Here is a 27,733-nt window from a genome sequence, read left to right on the forward strand (position 1 = left end):
CCATGCATATTAATTGTACAGCCGGGAGGGGGGCTGCATTGAGGAGAGAGGCTAGTTGTGTGGAGACGGGCACTTCAGCAGGTGTTTCTCGTCATCCAGAGAGAACACCTGCCGAAATTTCCCGCCTCTACCAGCCGGCAAAAGCCAACGGAAGCTTCTCATGGCACCTTGAAGCCCAACTAGTATTATTTGGGAGGCACCTTATTATTTGTGGAAAAAAATGGCCCCAAAGCCATTGTTGCCAGCCAGGAGCTCCCCTCTCCTCGCGCCTCCTCCCGTTTGGATTTCTCCCCCCTCCCTCACCTTCAAGGGACCAAGGTCCACAGGTGGAGCTTTTCCTCAGGCCAATTAGGAGGGGGGGGCGAGAGGGAAAAAGTCGCACCTGCAAGCTGGCAGGTTGCTGCTTTCCCAAGGAGGGAGATATCTGGCGGGCCAGGCGGCGGTCTGGGTTTGCCTCGGTTTCCTCGGGGCGGAGGTAAACCTTCTTCCCCCCCCTCGACCCTCCAACTCGGAGAGGGTGAGTGTTCCACACGTTACTCAGAACCGGGCAGACGGCTTTTGCTCCCTCGGCCAATTCCGTTTGGAGGGAAAATGGGCCCCTTTCCACAGCTCAGGAAACCGGCCCGTGCGACTCCCATTCACACCTGACGTCTGTAGGTGTGCGTGCCGAGATTTAGGAACTCCCTCACGGGGAGCAAGGCGGCTTACAAAGGACACTAGTTTGTTTATTTATTTATTTGCGCGAAGCCCTGAAGGAGAAGACACGGAAAGCAACCACGGCACCCGAATACTGTGTGGAGTACACGTGAGTCTGCAGCCCTTAAAAGATAACGTCTGAATAGCGGAGCACATCCTGGGGGAAGAAGGACGAGGGGGGGTATCCTCAGGGAAAGGGAAGCGCTGAATCCGAAGTCAGCCTGAGAACAGGTGATGCGGATCAAAGGCACAGAGACGACCCCCAATAAAAAACACTCGCGTGCCTCATAAAACGTCCAGCTGAAAAAGACAGTGTATATTCTTTAAAAGAAAGAGGGAGGAGAGGCGGAAAGGCAAGCCAAGGAACGGTGGAAGGGATTCTGGAGCCGTTAATCCGGATCTTGGAGTCCTCCCTCCGAATTGCAGCTGATGCGGATTAAGCATCCACACCCGCGCGCGCGCCCCGCTCGGGCTCCCTCGAACGTTCCCCGCAACAACTCTCTCCAGGCGAGGAGTGCGAGGTTGCGTGCTGCCTCTCTGTGTCAATCCTTGGCCGCGAACCAATGAGCAGGCCGCGGAGGCGGGCTTGTCCGCGCCCGAGATCTTGGAGCGTGTCTCGATGCCAGACCGTGAGTGGAGATAATTACCGAGAAGAAGTCGCGCTCTCAGCCTCGCTCGCTCGCTCTCGGGCGCGTGTGAGTCTCTTCCCCCCCTCCCAGCTTTGGGCTTCAGTCCTTCCATCGAGAGCACTGGATTTTCCCCTCTTCCTCGTCTTGCAGGAGGAAAAAAAGGGAGGCACAATATTTAATATATATATATAGACACACACAGTCAGGCTCTACTCTCTGCCAGCTTCAGATCCACGCGATCGGACAGGGAGGGGGGGGGAAAAAAACCCCGAAAAAGATCTACTGGGGAGAGAGAAAAAGGGAAGCAAGCCAAAGCAGGGTCGATCTATAAAAACCCAACCTCAAGCATGGCTGGACTTCTGGCAAAAATGCACACTCCTCTCTTTTGGGCGATTTTGGCTGGGATGGCATCGCTGTTCCTCTTCCAAGGTAAGGCGAGACTCCGAGCTTTTTTTTTTCTCCCCTTGGCTGCAAGAGATGGGGTTGCCCCGGTTTGATTCCCGTCCCTTTTGCAGCAAAGGGTACAAGAAGGAAGCGTGGATCGGCGCCGTTCTCTTCCTCTCGAGCCCCTTTCACGGATGCTTTCTCGACACCCACCCACCCATACCCCCGGTCCTCCCCAGTTTTCGGTCTGTGATGGATCTGGTCTATTCGCGTGGCTTGCGTTTAAGAAAGAGATGCACCGGGCGTGCGATTTTCTGGTTGTAGCCTGCCGGCTTGATTTCTTCTCTCTCTCTTCTTCCCTCTCTCTCTTTTTTTTTTTGGCTTGGCGTGCAACGTTTGGATGGCTTGTGTAATTCTGAAAGGGTGAGATTCGTCTTCCTCTCTCCCCCCCCCCCTCAACCCTATTACCACCCCACCGTGTCACCTACCCTCCTGACAGATCCCCAATTCCCCCGGGAGATTAAAAAAAAAAAAGGCGTGCGATGGAGAGAACAGCGTTTACCACCGAGATTTCCATCGAAGCTCTTGTCTGGGTTTCTCCCAAAGTGGTGGGTGGCGGTGAAAGGGGGGGGGTTGGGAAGGCGCGGGAGGCGAAAGCAAACTTCACGCACAAACTTCTGCAGTTGCTAAGGGGAAAGAGGGGGGGGGGAAGTAGTTTGCAATTACTCTCTCTCCACCCCCGCCACCCCCACGACTGTCTTTTCTGGCTATTTGATCGGGGGTGGTGCTGGTGGCGCTCCCATGCGTAATACAACTTTATTTGCTGCGGATGTTAAAATGTAGGGAGGGAGAGAAAATCTGGATGTCCAAAAGGGTAATGATGGGAGGGATTAAAGGGGCAGGAGCGTCCTGATAATATTACCATGACAAACTTCTCTACTGTCTTGATCTGCCCAAACTAGAGAGCCAGGCTGGTGGAGTGATTTGGTCTGTCCCTGTTTGCTCTTGTGTAGACAGACAGTATGTGCAAATCTTGGATCTGATCTTTCCATAGCTACTGTTTCCCTTCCCCCACACTGCTTCTGATTTATCTCCAAAAACGGGTTTAATGGCACTGCTAGTTTGTTGTTGCTAAGAGTATAATCCGCATCTCAGAGGCGTTTGTCGTTTTTTCTCCTCCTTCCTTCTCGCCCCCTCTGTTGCTGATGTTCTGTTTTGACACAAGGCAAGGAAGGCTTAGGGGAACTTCTCAGGTGTGGAGATCATAAGGAGGCTGAGGATTCTGTCTTCCCAGTTCTTGCCACTTCCTCATCATCCCACTTACTTTTTGTTCAGCAAAGCTGCTGATTCTGGTCCTCCCCCCCCCCCAAAAAAGAGAGAGATGGAGTTGATTGCTGGAGTTGGGGAAATGGAGGACAGAAGGGAAAGAAGTCTCTCGACTTTTTCCTTAACAGTCCCTAAGGTTTGCTGACTTCTTCTAACACGTGAGGCCTGCCCATAAGCTTGATTAAATACTTTCCTTGTAATCCTCCCTGACCCCTCTAGCTGAGGTCAATAGACTTGATGCAGGCTTAATTCACTGCCCCAAGTAGTTGGAGAGATCCTTGTGGGTGGGGGGAGAAAGATATAGGTTCAGGACGAGAAGCAAACTCTGTGGAAGTGGGCAGGCAGAGGTGCGCATGGAAAATAGAGCGAGAGAGGTGTGCACAAAGTTACATTTGTCTGCACATTTTATTGGAGGGATGGAAGAAATGGGCCCATATGTCACTGCATCCACCATACTGGCAAATCTGTCAGTTTGTGTTAGTTTCTCTACAGCCATCTGGAGAGGCCAGTGCATGTTCCTTCTGTATCAGTGGGCATGTATGTGTGTGATGTGACTTGAGCTTCATAATATACACTGCATTCTGCAGTATTCACAATGTCCCAGAGAGACATGAAGGTGCTTGCTTTGGGGCCTTGGAGGCTACATCATGGCTGTCCAGTTCTTTGTTTGCTGCAGTCAGTTTGTATTCGTGACTGCAGTTTTCACTGCTAAGAGTCCCTAATACTGCCGTGCAAGATTTACTTTGTTAGTCATTGCTTTGATGCCTTATTCTGCCATTGAAAATCCATTTTTAACAAGACAAGACAGTCTTTTGCTCTCAAAGTCTAAATCTGAAAAGATCCACGGCATACAAGGAAAGTGAGCTGGGGAGGGCAAAGGAAAACACAAACACTCAGACAAAAGTTCTTAATATTACAAAATTCCTTAGTCTGATGAAATGTTTGTAAGGTGACAGTTGGAGAAGCAAAGCCAAGTTAATATGGCTTCCGAGAAGTGCTAACAGTACTTCTGATTTCCTTCTCTTCCATAAACTTACAGAATGGTTGAAAGCTTCCTTGGGCAGTCACAGCACATTGAATCTGATGGTTGTTTCAGTATCTTTCCTACAGTAGTTATGTACTGTACACACATTCTTAGTATGTATGTGCTCCTCAGCTTGGTAGCTTGGGATGATTCTGTCTCTTCCATGAGATGTTACATTTCTGGACAGAACAACTTCAGACAGGAATTGTGCTCCTGATTGTTCACAGACAAAGGGGCAGGGGGAGAAATCCCTGCATGCTGAAAGATAGCATGCCAAGGAAAAAAAGAAGGAAAGACTGCATTAAGCTTTTCTTGCTGATAAGCTAACTTTGCATACGGGGAACTATTTTTCGGGGATAACTGTTCCTAAGGCATTGGTCCATCCTGACGTAGAAGAGTGACACTCTTGCTGTGTGGCTCCATTGCGTAGCTTCTCAGATTTGTTGTGGTATCAATAATTTTCATCTTCTCCCATAGATTTCTTTGGGATCCTCAGATTCTTCATTTGCTACTTGCTGTTTTTTTACCACCCTCTTTTAGGGAGAGTTTTGTCCATCACAGTAGGAAATTTGCTGATAGATGGGGGAAAAAATTATCCACTATGAACAATTGTCTCTCCTCTCTGGGCAGAAGGAAAACCCGAAACAGGTGGACTCACTCCTTGTTCTCATGTGATCCCAGTGTAACCAATAAGGCAGTGAGCCAAATGGCTAGTTATAACTCTGCTGTCCATAATCTTTGGTTGCTGGGGAACTGTAGGGTGCTTTGCCTTGCCATCCAGTGCCCTCAACATCCACAATGGGGACAATGCTCAAAAGACCTTAAAAACTTCAGCAATAGTGCCTGTAGGGCGAGTATCACACTTTCACAGAATTTTCAGTCCGTTTAAAAAGTTGACATTCATTTCTGATATAAACCGTAGCAACAGTTTTCCTTTTGAAACATATAATAAATAATTGTGTGACATCAAGTTAGTTCTGACTTATGGCAATATTTTTCGGGGCTTTTTTGATAGAGAGTACTCAGAAGTGGTTTGCCATTCTGTTCTTCTGGGACTGTGTGGCTTGTCCAGGCTGGCTATCTCTTCTCCCGGAAGGCATGCTGGGGAATTGAACTACCAGCTTCTAGCTCTGCAGCCAGATACCTAGACAATGGAGCTATCCAACCAGCTCTTGAAATATACCATTAGAAAAAAAAATATATATGTCTCATGGAAATCGGTAGTTTTGACTTACTCTGATGATCTGCATTGGAACACTTAAGGTGTTTTTGAGTTCAGAAGGACTGCCCGTTTCACACCTCTTTAAACTGTTTGCCAAAAATGAGAGCAGATCCTTTTAAATCCTTTTGTCTAGGAGCTGTTGAATAGTGAGCGGGGGGGGGTATAAGGAGGATGTTGACCCCCTTCCTTCCCATAAGGAAGTGATCCCCCATTCACTCAGTTTCTGTCCTTGGATTTGCCTGCTTACTTGTGGGCCCTGTGTGTTACCTTGCACATCTGTGCATTTTGTAGACACACGGTCAGTTCACATGGAGTGCTTGCTGAACCTGTTAGAATATATCCTGCGAATTGTAGAAGTACAGTAGGTGGACAATCTGACTTGCACAGAAACCTACTTTTAATCACCAACTGAGTGATAAAGCTGCTGTGGGGTTCTGAGATTTCCTGGAAGGGCTGTAGCTTAGTGGTAAAGCATGTGCTTCGTCTTCAGAACATCTCAGGTTCAATTCCTGGGAACTGCAAGTGAGTTTAAGGGGGGGATGGAAATCTTATCTGGATTGTGGCAGAACAGCAGACAGCCAGTGTACACAGTGCTGAGCTGCATGGACTGGTAAGGCAGCATCCAATGTTCTTTCCAATCCTAATTAGAAAATGAGTGCTTTGGGTTACGTTAAAGCAGGCCTTATGTCTGACAACATTGGGTCATAGTTGCCGGGCCTAATAGACAACCACTTGATTCATTAAAGAAGAACCAATTGACCCTCTACCCCTTTGCAAATGGCTCTCCTTAAAAAAATAAAATAATAATAATAAAAGAAAGAAAAACACTGCCATTGCCCTTCAGGCTTAGATTTCACTCCCTTGAGAAGTCAGGACTAATTCTGTCTCTCAATTTATTTTGTGCTGAAAGCTGCCTTTGTATGCAGCTAGCACAGTATGAAGTACTTAAGCATCATCAGGTCACATCTGACTCATAATGACCCTAATAGGGTTTTCAAGGCAAGTGAGATATTTGAGGAGTGGTTTACCAGTTCCACCCCCGTCAGTTTGCATGGCTGAGTGGGGATTCAAACCTTGTTCTCCAGAGTCTTAGTGCATTACTCTATCCACTCCACCCTCTGGGTTTCTCATGGAATAGTACCAAAATATATGTAAGTATATATTTGTACTTTGTTCCAACTTTTATTGAATGCAGATACAATAGTCCACATTTTTAAAGTCTGTGGAATCAGACAACTAGACATGGGCCATCTGGATTAGCAGATTATCTGAATATTACAAGGATGAATTCCCAAGCAAATATTTGATGAAGCTGTATTTTTGCCAAATTTAAACCTGCATAGCAACAAAGCTTTCTAAAATATCACCGTTTGCTAAGAGGCACATGTACGCGGTTTGTTGGCCTATAGAGAACTGTAACAGAAGCAAATTCCTTGCCTTGCTTATGTTTCTAATTCAGGGGTTCTAATAAAATTTGGATTGAGTTCTGCAAATGTTTCAAACCCCGTTCTGGTTCTCGTTGCTTCATGGTGGCTTAATTCCTACAGCATTTTTGTTTGTGGCTATGATGTATCCCATGCTTATTGGTTAAGTGATTGGATTGTTTTGAACTTTTACTAGCAGAATGTAGCAGTTTAATGTTGAATTTCTGAATGCTTAATAGAAATGACTAGTCTGGAAACTTGAAGGAAGGCAAAAAAAAAAAAAAGAAAAAAATATCCTTACTGTTTGTTATTAAGGAAAGCTATCTATGGATAGAGCTGGAGGAAAAAAAACACACCACTAAACTTATTTACAGAATCCCCTAAGTGTTGGCTTCCATGGATACAGGTTCAGCAAAAAAAGTTTTCTCCTAGTCAGTAACAAGGAGAATCAACAGCAGGATGTGACCTGAGAGAGGAGGAGGAGGAGGAGGGAAGAGCTTGAGAGCAAAAATTTGGCTTCTAATTGGGAAAAGGCAAAGGGTTTGGAAGACTGTCTTGTTTATCTAATTGTGCTGATAATTTGCTACATCAGTTGGTATTTTATTCCTGTATTAAACAAGTGGAAAAAGCATGATTGTTTCTTGCTCGCAGCTCGTATTCTGTGAGGTAAAGGAAAACTGTCAGTTTGGCTGATAAGGATTCTCCAGAGACAAGATGTTAAGAAAAGGAGAACCCAGAGGGTAGTGGCTAATGGAAGGATGCTGAACTGGTAGTAGGCTTAGAACAAAGAACCCTAGGGAATGGCATGCATGGAGGAGACAGGAAGGAAGCAATTATTGGATTGCAGGCTTCTAGTGGAAACTTTAAAGTGGTCCATTGTCCATTGCATATAAAAACCACTTGAGTAAGCTATTTATCAGGGATGAGGGTGCTTGTTCTTAAGAGAGAAAGGGGTACTGGCCTGACAAAACATTGCATCCATCACACCTAGGTAGACTTTGCTGTGCTTTGCAATAACCCAGTCTTGTTGCATCGATTCAGACGGCCTGCTTAGAAAGCAATCCATGTTCTAAGTCATCCCCTTCTTCCTCTCTCTTTTTCTCCCACTCCCGCCCTCCCTCCCTCCCTCCCACACACACACACACTTTCCCCCCTTCCCCTTGGGGTTTAAGTGTTAAACTCCATTTCCTTTCTTTAACTGGTACTGCCATTAGCTTGGAAAAGGGTTATATTTCCAGCTGCACGTAACTCCCCATCCTTGTGAGGTAGGCAAGACAAAAATAACATTTTTCCTGCTGTCCGATTAATAGTTGAAGTGCATGAGTGATTAGCTCCTACAGGGTCTCACACGCAAGTGGAGGTCAATTAATAAGTGGGTCTGGATTGGTGTGGGTGTGGGTGTGTATCTATATCTACATATAAAAAGAAGCTGGCGAGGAGAGTAAGCGAAGGAGCTGTCCCTTCAGCACATCGCTGCCTGTTCCCTTTCAAGCTCCGCAAGGAATGCCAGGGCTGCTATTTTTGCATTCTCTTTCTAGTAATCGTATCACTTCCTCTTAGGAGGATTTGTTCCTTTTTAATGCTTTCTGATCAGTTTTGTTTGGCTATAGCCTTTTGTTCCTCTGCTGGGTATCTCATTTACTGCTTCTGGTAATCTCCCTCCTCTCTCTCTCTCTGAGCATAGAGAGAGCTTTCTTGGGGGTGAAGGGGGGAAGGGAAAGGAAGGTGAATGTCAGCTGCTGGCTCCTCATGTCAGGCACCTGGCAATTTTGAATTGGCATAGCAGGCTACATTCACCCTTGGTCACAGATTTAAGTATCTCAAGGCTGTGGAATATGAACAAGCAACTTCCTTTGCAGGCGAAGAGCGCATGTGGACAGCAAAGGGAGCAGATTGTCGCTTCTAAGTTTCTTCCAGTACCCTTCTGCTGTTCCACCCACTACTGAAGTGACAGAAGTCTGCACCTTGTCATGAAATTTTTCACTTAGCTCATAGCAAGGATTGAAATTTAAGCTAGCTCTTCCTTAAACCACACATACATACACACACACATACATAATCCTCAAGTTTTCTATAAAAACCGATATGAGATATTGATATTTGCATTTACTGGCAGCATTTGCATAGAAAGTAAATGTCATTCTTTTTTTTTTGTTGGCCCAAGAACAGTGTCAGCTGTTTTTATCAAACAAATAATTCTTGTGGAAGCTTTCTATTTATGGCTTAATGTTTGTCAGTGAGATTATACAGCCTTAGGTGCCCAAGTCAAGTAGCCAATAAGGGCATTAGGTTTGTCAAATGAAAGGAAAGGGGGCAACTTGTGTATTTTATTCTTTCGGCTTAAGTTCTAGAACTATTTTTGTTCATGCGCGATTTGAGTTTCATCTGTTTTACTGTTATGTATCACCAAGTTGCTTCTAACCTCTGGGGCCTCTGTGAATATGTTATGTGCCATCAAAATCAGAACGGTCTTATAGCAACTTTGTAAGGGGTTTCAAAGTAAGTGAAATCATTAAGGAGTGTTTTTACAACTTCCAAACACATGTCGATTGAGTTTCTATGGCAGGGCTTGGGAATCAAACCCAGTTTGCCTGAGTCCTAGTCCACTATACCACACTGGGTTCCCCTATGTATTGGTGCCTTGCCGAAGGCCTCATCATTACCAGCCTTACTCAAGACTTTCAAACTCAATGTGGTGGTTTCCTTCAGTGAGTCAACCTACCGCAGCTGTAGTCTTCTTCATATCCTGCAACCTTCCACTTTTCCTAGCTTTATTTTATTTTCCAGTGAGTCTAGTCTTTTCGTGTTAATAGCATAATGATAAACTTAATCATGATAGGGAGCTGTTTCCCACTACAGCTGTTTTCACTGAGGAATCCAGGCTAAGCTTCTAAGAAACATCATTGCTTCCTGGAACAATGATTTTAGGCTTTACCATGGAAAACATTCAGTGCAAATGACACAGATATTCTTCAAACAATTGCCCTATCAGAGGGAATATGCCTCTGTATATCACTTATGTCCTATTGGCAAGCTTGCCCTAGGCAACTGGTTGACCTCTGCAGGAACAGAAGGCTGGAGCCTTTGGTCTGGTCCAATGTGGCTGCTTTTATGTTCTCATGAGAAGTATGCATAGTAGAGGTTGCAATTCTTAATTTAGATTAGGCATCCTTCAGTGTTGAGAGACTATCATGCTCTGCATGGAGGACTTGGAACAGTGTCTAGTGTGGCTGATAAGGCCAATTCGAGAGTGACAGTCCCTTGCACACTGAAGACAAATAAAATCTCTCCCCTGTCCAGCTCCCTGATTTTGCTGCTTTCGTGACTGCCTCTTTGCCTCAGTCTGCTGAACAAGTGTCTCTTGAAATTGGGAGAGGCCATGATGCACTGGCTGCCTCCAGGCTGAACGCTCAGAGGTCAAGGTTGCCAATCTGTTGAGATCCATTTCCAAGGCCTTCAGATCCTGCTTGCAGATATCCAAAAGCCTTTAAATGTAAAATCCTGCTCCTTTCTCTGGGGCATTCGAGGTGCAATGTATGATATACTCCCCTCTTACATATGATGAAATGTATGATATCATCCCAACAACCTGGTGAGGTAGGTGAGGCTAGGAGAGAATAGCTTCCCTTAACCTTTGTGCATGAGTGAAATTTTGAATCTGGGTCTACATGCTGCTAGGCACACTAAGCACTGCCTTGCACTGTCTCTGGGATGCAATAGGAGAGTGAGAACTGAGGTTGAACATTAGAAGTATTAAGAAGATGCTCCTTGGTTTCTGTGCATGAACAAGCTCTAAGCTAAATTGGGAACTCTCTAGTCCACAGCTGAGTATTTTACCAGCAGTGCAACACTGACCTTTAACTGTGGCAAACATGGCTGGATTGTGGGTTGTTTATGTAGTCCGTAAAGAGAGGACTGTTAAAAAGCAAGTAAAGTACTGTACTTTCTAAACAGGTGATGATGTTTATGGATGAGAGTTTGCACATCTTGGGCTGTCAGAAGAGATGAGTGACAGAGGTTTGCCAACTTACATCTCTTGCAAAAGAAAATTACGAGCAACAAACCGCTCTGCTAGTTCAATCCTATTTACCCCAACATGGAGTGGTATATTGTGTTAAAACTATAGTCTTGAGTGAAAGAGAGAGATTGTGAACTCTAAGCCCCTCTCTTGTTGGTGTGTAGATGGCGCCAATGGATGTGTATTTAAACAAATATATTGACTTCTTTCTGCTAATATCAAGATTTATTGTCCCTTGAAGAAAATAATAATATCCTTGCCTTCACTGAGGTCAATATTTACTGTGCAGTTCAATAAAATCATTATTTTTCACCTCAGCCACCACCAATCAGCATGTAATAAATAATAATAGTAATAACAGACTATGTTTACAGTCCTAGATATCCCAATTACATAGTACATGTGCACAGAACACTTGGTTTATTTTATGACTTTGAGTCAGAGATGTATGCGGCAAGCCTTATGTATATTGCAAGGCTTAAGAAATGAAAAAAAAATGATAATGTCTCCTGAATACCACTGTCATCACCATTACAGGTTTTCTATTATACCTTGCAAGAACATTACTGTGGGGTAAAATTCAGAATGTTTGGAATGTGCTCATGTTCAGAATTTGGACCACAGTTTTTGTCCTACCACTCTCAGAATTCTCAACCAACATGGTCATGATGAGCCATGCTTGTTGGGGTTGCAGTAGGGGAGGTTGTCTAAAATGCCCCATCCACCTCTGTTGACATCCCTGTGGATACTTAACTATTCAGACCTATGTAGTATATGTGGGATACCAGGAAGTAGACTAGGGCATAGATTTAAGCTTGTTCAGCATCTGTGACTCTTTAAAAATGAAGAACTGCAAATTTCTAGTCCTTATGACTATGGAGCATAAGGGCCTCTGTTAGGCAGTCCCACAATGTAGGGCTGCAATATCTATGCCATTGATCATGCACTCCCTTTAAAACATTATTCTTTTTCATTTCTGTTCTATTATCTCCTCACTGTTTCCACTAATGTGCAAGAGTGTCACCTTGATTTTTGTCATCTGCCTTAAAAAAAGTTTTCTAAAGATGACTTGAGTCCTATCAAATTAATGTACCTCCATGATATTGGTCAACTGTAGTAGCTTCTCCAAAAATACCGTACATCTAGACAAATCCCATAATGTTCCACTGAGGAAACATTCTTTTCATCTCCTACTTTTTCTCATGGGTTTTGCAGCTCTAGAATATCTCGACATTGCCCGCTTCTGATTTTGCATTCCGAGACCTTTTCCTGCTTCTAGGTGAGCTGAGATATTCCAAGCACTGAGTCAGTCTCTACCCACTTCATCACCTTTTGTTAGACACCCTGGAGAGCTATGGCTAGTCAAAACAGACAGTCCTTAGCTAGACTGGCCAGTAGTTTCACTCATTGTAAAGTTGGTTCCTATACTGTTTTGTTAATCAGGGCACAGAAGAGGAGAAGACATAGTGAAATGTAATGAGATGGAGATGGGAATTCTGAGTGCCCAGAATCTAGAATCAAAGTGTCCAATTGGGAGAGGCACCAATTTTGGAGTTGGCTTATGAATTCATCTCCTATGTTTGCTATCACATCTTGCTGTGCCAAATATGCCCTCCAGTCTTCTGAGAGCATTATCCGACACTCACAAAAAGGCTTCAGTTTTTCTGCACTCTGGTTTACTTAAGCTTACCTTACCATTAAGAAAACGAGTGGGAGAACTGTGTGTTGTTGTCCACTTTCTGTTCCACATCTCTCCATCACACGACCGCCTCCTTAGAGGTCTAGGCTTCTCCATTAGAAACAATCCCATGGGAGTGATTTTCTCCTGACACCTTCTCTTGGGCTTTAATAAAGCATAGGAAATCAGAGGCGATGACAGTGCAAGGTTCTTGGAGACACGATTGAACAATGAAAGACAGGACACACACACATCTGCCTTGAAACAACAAGAAATTAAAGAATGAGATATCTCACCAGTGAGAATTTCTCTGAAATCTCTTCACCTTCATTTTTAAGCCAATGATTTCCTTAAAATGGCATGAGGCCATTTTTTTAACACACACACACAACATAAATTTATGGCCCAGCATTATTAGAGTTACTGCTAAACTATAGATCTAGCAGCACAGCAGGCAAGAAGCTCTGTGTCTTCTTTTTCTTTATGCTTCTCAACGTCTGCACCTCACTCTTTCTTAATAATAAATCAGAGTTGATGCCTTCACCACTCTCATCTCCTGCCAAGAAGGATATTCTGGATTTTAAAAATGCTTTTACAGTTAATATGTCCAGCACAGAAAACACCTGTAAATTAATTGGTCCTTTGACCATACATTTCTCCTCACCTCTCACCTACTGACTGTTCACACACAAGGCAATCATTGCTTCTTATCTCCTTCCCCTGATCCTTTCCTGCATGCGCTGCCTACTAAATGTGAAAGAATCGAACAAAAAGCTGAAAGTTCAGAGAAAGAACCAATTGTGAGTCAGAACAAGCCCATTTGTTGCAGACGTGCATAGGAGCCCAAGTCCTGAGCTAGAACTTGGTTATGTTACGTGTTTGTACTACAACACCCATATCTCACTACCTAGCATCAGATATGGGGAAATTAGTAGAAAACAGGTAAGAGTTTTAGTTGTAAGTGAGTTAGATATCTATCTCGGCAAGAGTTTGTGAACAGTTAACTACCTGTTGGCGTTCTTCTAGTCATTTTTTTCCATTACTGGCCAGAGTTGCCACTAGTCATGCTGACTGGGCGCTTAGGGGAGTTATGCTCCATAAAATAACTTTTCAAAGCTCTTGTGCTAATATACTGATATGAATGGAGCTCAGACCCATGATTGGCTTGTGTTAGTCGGGGTTCAAGGGAAGTTGTTCCCTGTCAAGATGGTATTTCTTTAAATGTACACAGATTTTTTTAAAAAAAATATGGTCAGGTCAACAGTCCATAGGTATCATGGATGCATTCTTCTCCTTGTTCAGGATCTTGCCCACTTTTTTAAAAAAATCACATAGCCATAAATATGGATAGATTCTGTCAACACTGTTTGCACATTTCCTAGAAAAGAGAGCCTTGATGTGACATAATAGGTTGAGCAACATCCAGATCGCTTGCTGGTGAAGCAAAAAGCATGATTGCACCCAGTTTCCTAGACTTTCAGGAGTCATGACGTTGTCTCCCACGATGCATAGGGTTTGTTTGAGGGATTGAGGAGGGATGCTGCTACCATCTCAGAGAGCTAACTGTGCCTTCAGATTTCTTTTGTTGTACCAGCAAAGTGCCACCGAATGGTGGGAATGTGTTCAGGAACGTTCCTGAGAAATAGGATGAGTCATTGCATAATGTACTTTTGTTTTTCCCCAGATGCTGGAGAATGTTTCTGCTGCATTAAATCTTGAATTTACACTAATCAGGGTTACTTGGTATCATGTTTGCAGAGTTTAGTGGCCTAATGCTGAGCTTGTGAGTGTTCGAGAGAATAAAATTACTAGTGTTGAACAAGAAGAGGGAATTTACTGTTGCTAACTCTGGATATCCATTTGAAGATGAGACAGAAGGAACGCTTAGATACAGAAGTCCCTGGTGGGTTTGTTTGCTGCTATTTTCTAACAAGCTAAGATGAAGAAGCAAAGAAGTGGGAAGTGATCTCAAGGAAAGAAAGAAGGAAACCTAAGAGTTCTAATCTACATGTAGATCTAGACATTACAAGAGGAACAAATACAGTAAACCTGGCTATTTATTTGCCTTTGTGCCCCTCCATTAGTGCATGTTAGTTGCTAAAAGCTTTTGTGCTCACATATCCCCCCCCCAAAAAAAATGATATTGTATGTTTCCAAACCTGTTAAGACCATCCCTCTTGTATGAAGTACCCTGGTTTTTAGATATTATATAGGTCTAAGATGAAGATGAGGAGTTACTGCAACTATATTTGACATGGATCTCAGAACCTTGGATAGTTCCTATATAAGGTTCATAATAAAACCCAAAACTGGACTCGCTACACCCACTGAATCAGTCACCAGTAACTCCTATTCTCCAGTCAGCCATACTGGGGGCTGGATGTGGTCCACAGCCTATATTCTGCTCAAAGTGGCTTGGTAGTATTGGCGGATAACACTGTGGCCTCTTGCTGTGGAGGACTTCAGCACTACAGCAAGGAGAAATAAAATTAGCTGTAATATCAGCATCTTAAGCCAGCATAGCTATTCTTAGTTATTAGCCAAATCGTAGGATAACCTTGGTGTGATTTGGCACTCTGGCAACTTGGATTTGAGTGACATTACCTCTAATGAGGTCTACTTAGGCACGCCGCTGACTGTGAGCCTGATTTGTTAGCACTTGTGGATTCAGTGAGTCAAGGCGTGTTGTCATTGAATCCTGCATTAGATATTGTATTATTTATTGTTTACTTTAGCAGAGCTTTTCTTGCATGTCAACATTTTTCTATTGTACAGTTTCAAGGCTTTAAACACTGACATTGCATTAGCAACCAGCGCCAAAGCCCCCAAATAATGCATAAACTATGATTATTCCTTCTGATCCACTTGTGTTTATGTAAATGGAAGGGAAAAGCAGTTTTCAGATTGCTTTCAGGAGCTTAAGGGCTTCGCATGAAGCCTATTATTGAGAAATCAAACTGCAAAGCAACTTCTCAGACGACGTATTAGCGGCTCGATGACACCGTGTATGAGCAAGTCCAGCTGTACGGTTCTGGCTCTGTTACAATCTAGGAGACCCCCTGGGGCTTAGTAATCAAACATAGACAAACAGGTTGTCTGTTTTGGTAGCAACTGTATAATCAAGGGAGATTTGTGGTTAATCCAGATATTTTAGTATGAGCGTTTGCAAGAGCAGGTGCAGAAAGGAATGAGAATTAGGAGAGAGGTTGGTGATGGCGGCACAGGTTTTGCAACGAATGTGGGGGGCAGCCTGAAAAATGAAGGCAGTACTTCCAAAAGGAAGGCAATTTGCAGGATAAGCCCCACTGCTTTCTGGGTCGCATTGTTTTCTCCACCAGCTATGCTACGAGAACTTGGAATTCTCAAGTTCTACCACAACTATTGGGCTAACTGGCCATATCAAAGGTCTCTGCCTTCACAGATAGGAAGGCAAATCTTTGCTCATCTCGTTCTTGCATGCAAGGATGAAGAAATCCGAAGACTATTCTTCTTGGTCCTTGAGGCGAGGTGTTTTGTGCTGCTCTCAAAAAGAGAGTAAGAATGAGAAGAACGCTTTGCACTATTTAAGATGCTAAGGTTTAGAATAGTCAGGGTGATAGAGTGGGTTGAATGATGGACTAGGACTCAGGAGATTTAGGTCTGAATCTCTGCTCAGCCATGGAAACTCCTTTGGCGGAGGGATGGCAGTGGTAAAGCCAGTCCTTAAATATTTCACTTACTGTACTTTGAAAACCTATTAGGGCTAGTATAAGTTGGATGTGACTTGACAGCACATAACACACACATTTATAGATTTAGGAGGGTTGTTTAAGTCTTAAATCAGCCATTTCTTCTGTGGTTGGTGTCCATAGGTTTGCTTTGCTTCCCAAAGGCTGCACAAAATCTAACAAGAGGGAGAAAAGTGCTTCCTGCTTTACTCTCACATGGAGGTGAGCAATCTTCTGGGCCTAGAAAATTCCTCATTGTAGTATCATGGGCCAAGATAGCCTTACTGATGAAAATGAAGAACTGAGAGAGCACTCCTCAGATCCCTATGAAAAGGAATTGCTGAGTTAGTGGATTTGTCTTGGTTGTTTTCAATGTGAATTACTGGAGATTTGTGTTAAATTCCTAAAAGTCAAATGAGATGTTACATTTAACTTTTTTTAAAAGAAGAGACCCTTTGCAAGTGGTGAGAAAAATCTGTTTATTACATTCTATGTTTTCCTTCACCTCCATATCTTGCATTTACCATTCTTTTCTTTTTTTTTTGCCCTATCAAGGTAAACACAGATTTAATTGACAAATTGAGAAAATCTGAGAGGAAAAGTACTTGTTGAGAGAAAAAAAGGAGTGATTAATTAGAAGGAAAATTCATTCTCCTTAATGCCTGATCCTTAAAGAGCAAGACAATAAACAGTGGCACCAACAGTGGACTGCTATTATTGGCTAAGATTCAGGTATCTGGTAGTGTGAGAGGGGTTGCATCAATCAATATATTGATTCCAACAACCTCTTAAGCAACTAATGAAGTGTTTGGGTATACTTGGATCTCAGAAGCAGGACTCTTTCTCTCTGCTTTCAATGTGATAGATAGCATGGTGAAAGTTACCACTACTCTGTCTCTGTCCCCGGGCAGAAACATGAAAGTATTAATCTGTGTGTGGTTTTTGCTGAAAATGACAGCTCTGTGTCCAATGTCCAAGGTCTGCTCCACTGTTAGAAACAGTGAAACAACTGCCTCAAGGTGACAGATGTTGGGGGAAACAGAAACCACAACACCCTTGAATCTTCTACCTGGATTCTCAAACTGTTGCCCAACCTTAGAGGACAGCAGATGTACTACTGTCATGTATGGTAGACAACTGTAATCTCATGTCCGGCATTCTGGGCTCCATAGGTTTCGTTTGCCAATGCAGTCAGTCTCCATACATGAGATGTTTAGACTTAGTATGTAGAATTTGAAGGGGCACCATTTCATCCTTTGCTTTATGCAACAAAATCTCTTCAGCCATCACTGCTTACTACTTTCATGTCTAAAAGGACTCAGCTGACCTATTCATGACATAGTTTTCAGAATTTCTCCCCATGAAGAGCTGATGGAAAGCAGAGGACTATGGGATTCTCTGAGGTCAGGGCATGGTTAAGTTCTTCAAGATGGAGAGGAAGTGACTGGGGGGGGGAAGATAATGAGTAGCTGCTTGTCTCTTTGTGACAGCTGTTCATTTAACACTAATACTGAACAGCATTACAGTGTGATTCATGAGGATTGTAGGGATAATCTGTGTGATGCGCTTAGAACACTCAAGGAAAGCACTTCATAAAGAGTTGTGGGTTTGGAAAATCACCTCCTTTTCAGCCTGCATCATAGCCTAGGTGTTTGGGGATAGACAAAAGCAGAGCTTGGAGAAATTTCTCTTGCACCTTCCAGAATCTTCTAGCTAGAATGAGAGTTACAGTCCAAAAAAAAGGGAGAAATGTTCTGGGCAAAATCCAAAGAGTGCCAATGGATTTCTTACTATATCATATGTACAGATTCCAAGTTAAGGCCAAAGGGTATTTCTGAACATATACAGAGAGAGTTTCTGTCTTCATGTCTATCTCATATGCTGAGTCTTTTACCTTAAGTTGTCTCAGACTTTTAAATGCTCGCTCAAAGACGAGGGTCTTGCTTGCAGCTTTTCCAAAGGAAGATTATTTTCACTGACTCAAGCCATCTTTCCATCTGCCACTAGTCCCTGCAGCTCTGTCATGAAGCTGTATTTTTCTTTTTATCATCTTCCCCCCGTTCCTTGCGATAATTTCCCACCTGAGTGTGGAGTACTTTATAAATAGCAAATCTAAAATGAATTTTCTAGCAGCACTCATTAGTTCCCTCTACATCCATTAAACATCCGTGCAAGCAAGAGCAAGACGACAAAAGGGATTGATTTTAATAGTATGCTTACTGGGCGCTGGCAGGAGGGAGCAAATGTGTTGACAGGAGTCATTTCAGAACCCTAATAACGGTGAGGAATGTTGAAATCCATCATGTGATTTTGGTGTAGCCATTGGGGAAGAGCCAGATTAAAACAATATTTTCACTGAGGTGTGTCTATGTGTTTGATGCTGTGTGATGACATTTGCTTGCCTTCATACCTTCTTGCCATCTTTACTCTCTCCTTCCTTTACTCATCCTTACTGACCTGTTCCTCACTTACCTTTGCCATCACATCAGCCTGTGACTGGAGCATCCCATATGCTCATGGTTTGAGCACCCATGTTGATACCGCACAAGATGTAATGTTGTGATGTCATTCAGAGGGGGAAAAATGACATGGCTCACCAAAGCCCATAGGATTAAATAGCAGGTAGACAAATGAGGCCAAGAGCATGGAAAGGAAATGAGGCAAGGAACGGCAACCTCAGAATAATTATTCCTGAATGCCATAAACTGGGAGGCAGTTTTTGGCACTTATAAACTGACTGCAAAATGAAGTGAATAGTTCAGTCTTAGCTCATCAATGCAGTGTCTCTCTTTCTCATCTCCCTTTCTCTCTTTCGCCTGGATCCATCAAATGTATGCGACTGGTAAACATATCAAGTTTCTTACCTTGAGCCAGTGGTTGAAATTATGTCAGAGTCGATGCTTCAAAATATATCGGGAGGAATAGGCGAGCAAAATATCCAATCTTGTGTGTGGAGCCTATTGGCGGAATAAATGAGTTGATGCAATAGTTGGAAAGGCGGCAAGCCAGTACCGTATCAAGCACTCTAGCAGAAAATTTAACTTTGATTTCAATTTTCATATTTGTCAGCAATAATTAGATTCAAGAAATGTTTTTTGCCACCATTGTAAAATACTAATAAGTAGGTGCCTTTGTAGTAGAGCTAATGAAGTCTCTCTGTTTCCCTCTCGATTTCCTAGTGGTCTAGAAAAATTCCATTAAAGGGAAAAGTCATACTGTATTAAGGCATTTCAGTGCATTCTAGCTTGGCAGCTGCAGTAATATCGGCATTTGAAAGTGTGATTTGCCACTTAGGCACTGGACTGTTCGATGAGAAGACTTGGTATTCCACTGTCTCTATTGATCATGACTTGGAGGGGCCCCATTCCACACACCCACACCCACAGACACCATCATCTGCTTTTAATTTGGTGAACATGGATGAGAGATGGAGAGGGAGAGTAGTTGAAATAAACTATCATCTTGGCAGAGAGTGCATAATAAAACCTGTGAGAGCCCAATGTAGTAGGTGGACTCATTGGGACGACTTGGGTTCAGAAATCCATTCGGCCATGATGTTTATGGGGGTGGGGATGGTGGTATCTCACCCTGACCTAACTCACAGGATTCTAGTGAGGATAAAAGGTACTCTGCCTCTTCCCTGTGGCTGGAAGTTTAAGACGAAACTAAATGCTGCATATAGTAAACCACCAGAAGCCATAATCAGCAAGTTGACAGGGCAGTGTTTCTGGAAGTAAAGGATTGGCTGGCTGCACACGGTTGCCCATACTATCAGCAATGCTTTTGTGAGCTGTCTCCCACAGGGTAGCATCTTGGGACCACTGCTTTTCTCCATTTACACTAATGATCAACCAACATTCCTATATTCTAGGAGTTTTATCTGTGCTGATGATCTTGCTTTGACAGTCCATGGGGAAACCTTTGAGCCTGTTGAGCACCAGATGATCTCTGCACTAGAAGCTCTTTCCTTTTATTATAAAAAACAACCAGTTGAAACCAGACCCTTTAAAACAACACAGTGCAAGATTTTGGAACATTTCCCAACCCCAAAGTATTGTGACAATCTCTCTGGATCTTCACTTTTGGATTTCCAATCATGAGTGTGAAAACTGGACAGTTAAGGAAGTCGACAGGGAAAACATGCTTTAAGGATACCCTGGACTGTCAGAAAGACTAACAAGTGGGTCCTAGAGCAAATCAAGCCTGAACTTTAGAGGCAAAAATGAGGTTGCTCTAACTTGGGCAAATCATGAGAAGGCAGGATTCTTGGGGGGGGGGACTCCAACATTGCAGGGAAAGGTAGAAGTCATCAGGAAAAAAAAGAGTAAATATGAGATGGATTGGATCCTTAAATGAAGTCATAGGCTTGACCTTATAAGAGTTGAGTGGGACAGTTGAGGACAGACTATTTTGGAGATTGCTAATTCATAGGGTTACTGTACGTCAGAAGTAACTTGATGATACATAACCACAAGTCGATCAAATTTTGGCCTACAAAAAACATTGTCACAATACAAAGAGAATGTTGCTGCCAGAAATAACATACTTAGGAAACTGGCAAGATTGGGGTACACACTCACAAACAATAAGAGCGATATCTTTTTCACAGTGGTACTCCAGAGCAGAATAGGATAGTGCTGTATGGTATAAATCAGCACATGCCAAAGAAGTGGATGTAGCTCTTAAATGTGTAATATGGGATTATTATGCCTGCCTGAAATATATCCCCATAGAAAAATTCCTTTATTTGGCTGACATTGCTTCTCCAGAAGTATGTTGGGAGGTATCAGCAAATAATTAACAAAATAAGGTAATACAGCACCAAATCCATTCACTCATGGACACCAGCCCCCTAGATGATGTCTCAAATTGAAGAAAAAAATTCTGCACAGATTTCAAGCTCTAAATATTAAACCTGAGGAGGCTGGGCTAAACCTATGGAGAACAAAAAACTACACATCTTCCTAAATAGATGAATGCTGAAGAATGTCTCCCACTAGGATAAGATTTTGAAGTGAAGTAGGAAGATCAAAGAATAATCAAGTAAGCACAATTTTGCTGTGACTGTGGAGAAATTCAATCAATGCAGCATTTATATGCATGCAATTTATACCTCATCATGTGTGCAAAAGAAGATCTAGCCAATGGCCAAGATAATGCTATTGGAGTAGCCTGTTTCTGATTAAAAATTGTATAATTATTTTAATATTTTAATTTGTTTTTTTACCTATATTTCATATACACCCATAATTTTAAATTGTGCAAGGCTGAGGGAGGGAGGAAGGAAGGAAGGAAGGAAGGAACTATAATCCTTTGTTTCAGAGACATAATTCAGGCAGATCTTTGTGACTGAGCAATTATAATTCCAAACAAAGTGTATGTTGGAGGCAAATGTATTTCTCTCCTAGAGACCAATCATAAAACAAAGTAAGGGAATTTGAACATTTGAGAAGGAATTATTTTGGGCCTTAATTCCTTTTTAAATTTATCCATGCTTGCATTTGTATTGAATAGCTGAACAATATCCTTACTTGGATTTTAACATCTCTCTGTGCTCATACATATGTTCTGGATTAGACTCCGTAGCAGGAATTTTATTATTTATTTATTTAAAACATTATGTGCCACTTTTCTCCTAAGGATCCAATGTGGCTTAAATGAGGAGGCCAGTTCTAGACCTAAGCAACAATTGGAACATAGTGCAGTTTATAAAACATATCTATTTTTAGAATCACTGACAAACCTCTACGTGAAGAGTCCCGGACAGGCTTCTGAACTCAAGTTCCCCCAGAATGCAATGTTTTGTGAGCAAACCTTGATGAAAAGAGGCTATTGTTTTATTGCATGGCTTCTTAATAGTGGGTGATTTTAACGCTTGGGCTTTGTTTTAATGTTCTCACATGTGAACTGTCCAAGGTGCTGAACATATTTTAAGGATGGAAATCCAGCATCTTGGACATCTTCTGTACCATTCAGTCTAAAACCAAGAGAAGAATCATTGTCCCCAAGAAGGAATTACAAGACTCTACTTGTAATTCTTAATAGAGATGGGGGTCTTTGGGGTTTTGTGACTACAAATCCCATCATTTTCAATTCTAGGAGTTCTATCTGACATCTTACAGGCACCTAAATGTGGTTCCTCTGGGGGAAACAAAGGTTTTCAGCTTAGCTTGGCTTAGGTCCACCTAGCGTCTTATGCAGAGAGAAAGCACTCAGCTAGCACTGGCAAAGGAACAGGACGTTTGGGTGAATCTAGTCCCAGATAAACTTCAAAATCCTCCAGCTGAAGCTTTTCTCCCAGTGGAACCATACTTAGGTGTTTAATATGGTGTATTAAGGTCTTCAGGAGATTTTTTAAAAAGCCATAGACCTGCGCTGGTGCTCTCCAAGATGGGGAGTTGACAACAAGACAGAGGCTATAGAGTAAAATGAGGACAAGGCTGAGCTCCTCAGTAACAATTCTCAGATATAAGAAGGCATCAGTGTTAAGAAACTTCCATTTTTTCAGCAACTCTAAACTTACCCTTCTAATTATCTATAAAGAGTGGAAGCTCATCACTCACTGTCCATATCAGGGCTGCCATTTTAAGGTCTGGTTAACACCTCTGCAATTACCTGGAGAACATTCATATGGCCTCCCAGCACCCCAGCGTTGCTATCCTCAATCAAGAGAAAACTCCATCACTTCCTGCTCTTCGGCTCATTGGACACCTCCATGTGTTCTCCCTGATGTCAGGTGCCAGATTTTATTCCAAAGCTGTGTTTGAAAATGAGAAACAGGGAAAGGATATTAAATTTAGCTGCAATTCATACAGCAACTGGTGGAAGCTAAGCTTTTTTTTTAAAGTTGTGTCATTTTCAAGCTACTTCAGCCTATTAAGCACACAAAAGGGAAGGCAGAATGAGAAATGCAAATGGCCAGCGCAAGCTGATTAATCCTGGGGTGTACAATGCCGTTAATAAGCTGGCTTTTTTTTAAATAGGTGGAGGCTTCCAGGAGCTGCTGGGCCCTAGGAATTGATGTATTCACTGTAATTGTATTGCATCTAATAGGATATGAAGAAAATTGTACTGGAGAAGCGTATCTTTTCAACAGCTCTTTCCAATCAACTGAAATAATGACTTGTTATGGAAAAGGCCTGGTGAAGCTATGATAGTTAATCAGAAGAAAACAGCCCCAGGACTATCCAATCCAGATGGTTTAGGGAATTGTTTCCGAACTCTTCAACAGTCCCGTTGGGAAAGTGAGACTGTACACCAGATGTCCAGTTGCAGGTGACTCAGACAAGTGAACCAATCTGTACAAGAGCAGAAAACAAACAGCTAGCAGTAAGTCAATGGGAAATGTTGACAAAGAATCATAGAATAGTTGAGCTGGAAGGGGTCTATAAGGCCATTGAGTCCAATCCCCTGAAATAAAAATACGTACAAAAAAAAGTAATTCCAACAAGCATCTAAAAAATCTCAGCTCAAGCTATAAGATCTATGTTTTAAAATGCATGGGAGGAGAGAGGTGCATTTTCTTGATGCTGAAAATGTAGTAGCAATGTGGGCACCAGATGAAGTGTATTATGACAAACTTATTCGCACAGCTGTCACTCAGAGTGTATCTGTATTACAGTTGCTGTTGTTACATGCCACTAGGTTTTGCTTAATATTGGGAGGGGAAAAACTCAACCACAAGCTTCCAAACAAGTCCACAAACAAATTAATAATTACAGAATGATTATTCCATCCTGCTATTGAACTATGTCAAACTGAGGCCTATAGAGTGAAGGGCAATGAGGTTCTCGGGCTGTGGCCATGGTGGGCAGCTGAGGTGACTTACTCCCTCCCCTATAAATCACCACTGAGGTGTCAGATTAAGAGCTATACATGATCCTTCATTAATGTTAATGTCCTGAAGCCAGAGAAGTAGTTTTTGCATGTATGACATTTTCAAGTTAATGATTCCCAGAACATGCAAAACTACTTCCAATTTCCAACTTAATTAGATTCCTAATTGCATATTTATATCTGTTAGTCCTTTTACCCCTGGGTTGGGATCCAAAGTGAGCATATACTGGGGTTTCTTTAATTTCCATTTCCAACTTCAGATACACATGGCTCTACCATAGGCTGCTTCCGAAGGATCCTTGAAGGAGAGAGTGTTTGAGCAGGGAAAGAAGCTAACATGTCAGAAAGGAAAGACCTGTTTGTTTTTAGAATGCACATTCAAGGTATTTTGCTTTTAAAATGGTATCAGCTGGGACAGAAATGGATGAAAACATGTTAGCTGCAAAGATGGACAACACAAATGGTCCCTGTGATGATGACAACGTAGGAACTGGTGTTGGTTGCCTATCTTTATTGGTAGCTTTGAATTTGCCAATGGAGGAAAGTTGTTTCTCCCAGCCTAAGTGTGTCCTCCTCTCTTCCTGTAAAGCCAAGAGGCAGTTGCCAGAGTTGAAATGATACTGGTTGCCATTTGCTATTTTGCTTCCTTAGAAGATTTTTGCCCCTAACTAAGTAAAGGATCCATTGATCCTTTTGGATCAGTGGTTTTCAGTTTTTACTGAAGCCATCTAAGTGTTTCAGCTTTGAAAGGAAAAAGGACAAGGAGTGAGAATAGTCACGTGCCTTGCCCTGGCACCACAGCCATAACTAAGATGGAGCAATTCGGGATGTGCCACGGGGCAATAAAAATGAGAGGGTGCCAAAATGTAGAGGAAAATATATCAATAAATATTAGGAAAATGAATAGAAACACTTCCTGGCTGTGCTTACTTTCCCCACTTTCCTTCGTGCGGGCATCATGTCTTTATCATCTTCCTTGTGGGAGGGGTGGAGGGAACTCATGCTAATGTGGTAGGGCAGAGTGTTACAGCTGCCAGAAATGCTACTGCCTGATACTGCTAGACAACGTGAAATTTGGCCCATCAAGAGAGATACAGAAATAGTGATGTGTGTAGGTGGTTTCCTTTATTTCCTTTTTATGTAAAGCTTTCTAAGTCACGATCCAGATGTGTTCAGTCCAAGATAATGTACAACTTTTCTGGTCTAAGCCTCATACCTTTAATAATAATTGTATAGGTAAGGGAAGAATCTAATATTTATGAAGTCTGAAGGGAAGGGGGATGCAAAACTGTCACTGATATCAAAGGCTGAAAAGGAAACAGGTCTTATGCTACTGCAGTTGTGACAGTGATGTCTGGTAAACAGCCTTGAGTATATGGAGGATTAGGGACCATCTTCACACCCCTGGACTCACCCCATCTGGACTAGCTTGTTGCTAGAGACATTGTCTGTTCTGTCTCTCTTGCTGCTCTGTCTTTCCATTTTGTAGTAGACTTGGAAGCAAAGAGAAGAAACATAACACAGAAAGCCAGTGAACATTTCTACTTAAATCCCTGTAGAAATAGATCTGATTGCCTTACTGAAATTGCTCCAGCAAAGCTTGGGGGGAATATTGCTTTTATAGTTTAGGGGATATAAAATGTTTTTTTGGGGATAGGGGGAGAATGTGATTGGCAAGGTCTAATTCATCATCTGTCCAATTCCACTTCTCGCGTGTCACACTCTAATCTCATACACTCACTCAGACAGCAGATGCATAAAGCACTTCTTCCCTGGTTTGTTTGTTTGCTTTTTACAGGGTTGATGATGGGAGCAGATGGGTCTGTTTGTTTTGGTTTCTGCACCTTTTAAAGTAGTGCAAGTCTGTTTCTCATTTCTGCATTACTTTGCAAATAATTTGGAAGCAGAAAGTCTGGCAAAAATATGTCAAACGTTCATAAATATCTCTTGTTTCTTGTTGTTATTGGAAGTCAAGTTGCCTTTGATTTATGGCACCCTATGAATGAGCAATCTCCAACGTGTCCTCAACTGTCCTGCTTAGCAATTGTGGCTTTCTTTAGGGAGACAGTCTGTCTCATATTTGGTCTTTCTCAATCCACTCATGCAGCCAGTGGGAGAAGATAGTCTAGGTAGAAGTTCTTCCTCCTTTCCGTGGTTCCCATCCCTGTTTGTTTGCTCAGAGAGGTGAGGCAAAAAACAAAAACAAAAACAAAAAAACAGTGAGACTAGGAGGTCACTGGGATAATCAGGCTTGGAGACAGCCTAAAGTAAGCATGTTGTCCTTCAAATGAAATCTTTGCTGCTCATTCTTAGCTCTCGTGTTCCTATGTTTCCGGATAACATCCTGAGATTCTCTTTATTTTCTGAACAGTTCAGCTTATGAGATAAATTTGCTTTCACTTTTTGTACAGAGATGGGCTTTTGGAGCCTGGCCACCTGCCACTGAATGCTTGCATAAAAATGACACACATCTGTGAAGCAGGGGCAAGCAGGGTGCCCCTTGCTAGAAAACCGGCTGCAGTGGAAGTTTGGGCTCCATCCGCTTCTAGAATTTGGTTTGCTGTAGCAGATGTCAAGACATTTGTTCTGTTGAGCTGCTGAGCACAGCCCAGATGGGGTTTCTGCAGAAAGCAGAGAAGACTTAAACAGGCCACAAAGACTCTTGCCTGGGGTCTTGTGATCCCAAAGCACTTGTAACCTCTAAACGGAGCCTCACGGAAGGACCTCTGGGTGGGAAAATGTAGATTCACTGCCAGCTGTTCACTGCTCACTGAGTTCTGGAGCACATGCTTCACATGCAGAGTCACATGTCCAGTCCCTGGTCTCTCCAGCTAGGAAGAATTCTGCCCAGCTTTCTTAAGAGCTATTGCCAGTCAAAGTCAAGAATGCAAGGCTAGATGAGCCCTGCAGTATGAATCTGTATATAAAAAAGCTTCCTGTGTTAGTGTGTTCTTTTAATTTGGGATGTCATAAAAATCCAGGAGGAGGTATTTAGCTCTTAGGTTCTCCTGTTTTTAGTGGCTTTAATCATCATCATCATCATCATCATCATCATCATCATCATCATCATCATCATCATCAACTTCTTAGAACTGCAGAGCTGTAAGGGATCGCATGGATCACTGAGTCATCGTTTGCCAAGATTTGCTGTTCAGTGAGTGCATTTGCTTGCCTGAAGGGCGGGGTGCAGGCACTGGCCAGAGTTAGTCCCTCCCTGGAGTGGCTTCTCTATAAGGGAAGCTACTGTGTCTCTCAGAATGTACAAAGTAGACTCTGCTGACACTGACACCATCACCTCTCTAAAACTGTCCCAGGGCTGGGAGAAGATGTGGAACTTCCCATTCTGCTGGGTGAATGTACATGGGGCTTAGATGTAAGATGACGCAGTTGAGTGCTTGAACACCTATGGCGATTTATACTCAATACTTAGAGGCCTGCCAATCCATTTAGAGACGTGGGCAGGGCACGTTGTACCCATTAATCATCATTTAGAACATTTACGCTCTCATTTAAAATGTTAATTTGGCTTTTTAAGCTCTAGCTGTAAAAGAGAGACAATGTAGACATTCTGGGCTATAAAGGCATAAATGAAGTTAGGAGTCCCTTGAGCGTGGCTACTTTGCTTGAAGTCTTTAGGCTATCTTATAGCGAGATTGGAATTAGCTGGTGCATGAACAGGAAGAGAGTGGATTTGACCGTGCTACTGCCATATATTGGTGGATGGGTGAACCCCTGCTGTTCCCTCGCCATAATCTGCTAGTCGTTGTTGTTTAGTCATTAAGTCGTGTC

General features: G+C 42.7%; 1 protein-coding gene across 3 annotated transcripts in view; it reads left to right on the plus strand.

Annotated features, from left to right (window-relative positions):
* Positions 1 to 1,244: 1,244 nt before the first annotated feature.
* Positions 1,245 to 27,733, plus strand: part of NTM (neurotrimin) — an 840,076-nt gene continuing 813,587 nt past the window's right edge. The window contains exon 1 of one of the 3 annotated variants that reach the window (XM_020791964.3): positions 1,245 to 1,754. In XM_020791964.3, the coding sequence (XP_020647623.2) occupies positions 1,673 to 1,754 (82 nt within the window). In that variant the 5' untranslated portion in view covers positions 1,245 to 1,672. The remainder of the gene's footprint in view (positions 1,755 to 27,733) is intronic. The other 2 variants (XM_078379837.1, XM_072979117.2) reach the window with 2 other exon arrangements.

The sequence above is a fragment of the Pogona vitticeps genome, chromosome 8 (genome assembly GCF_051106095.1).
Source record: "Pogona vitticeps strain Pit_001003342236 chromosome 8, PviZW2.1, whole genome shotgun sequence".
Classification (NCBI taxonomy): Eukaryota; Metazoa; Chordata; class Lepidosauria; order Squamata; family Agamidae; genus Pogona; species Pogona vitticeps.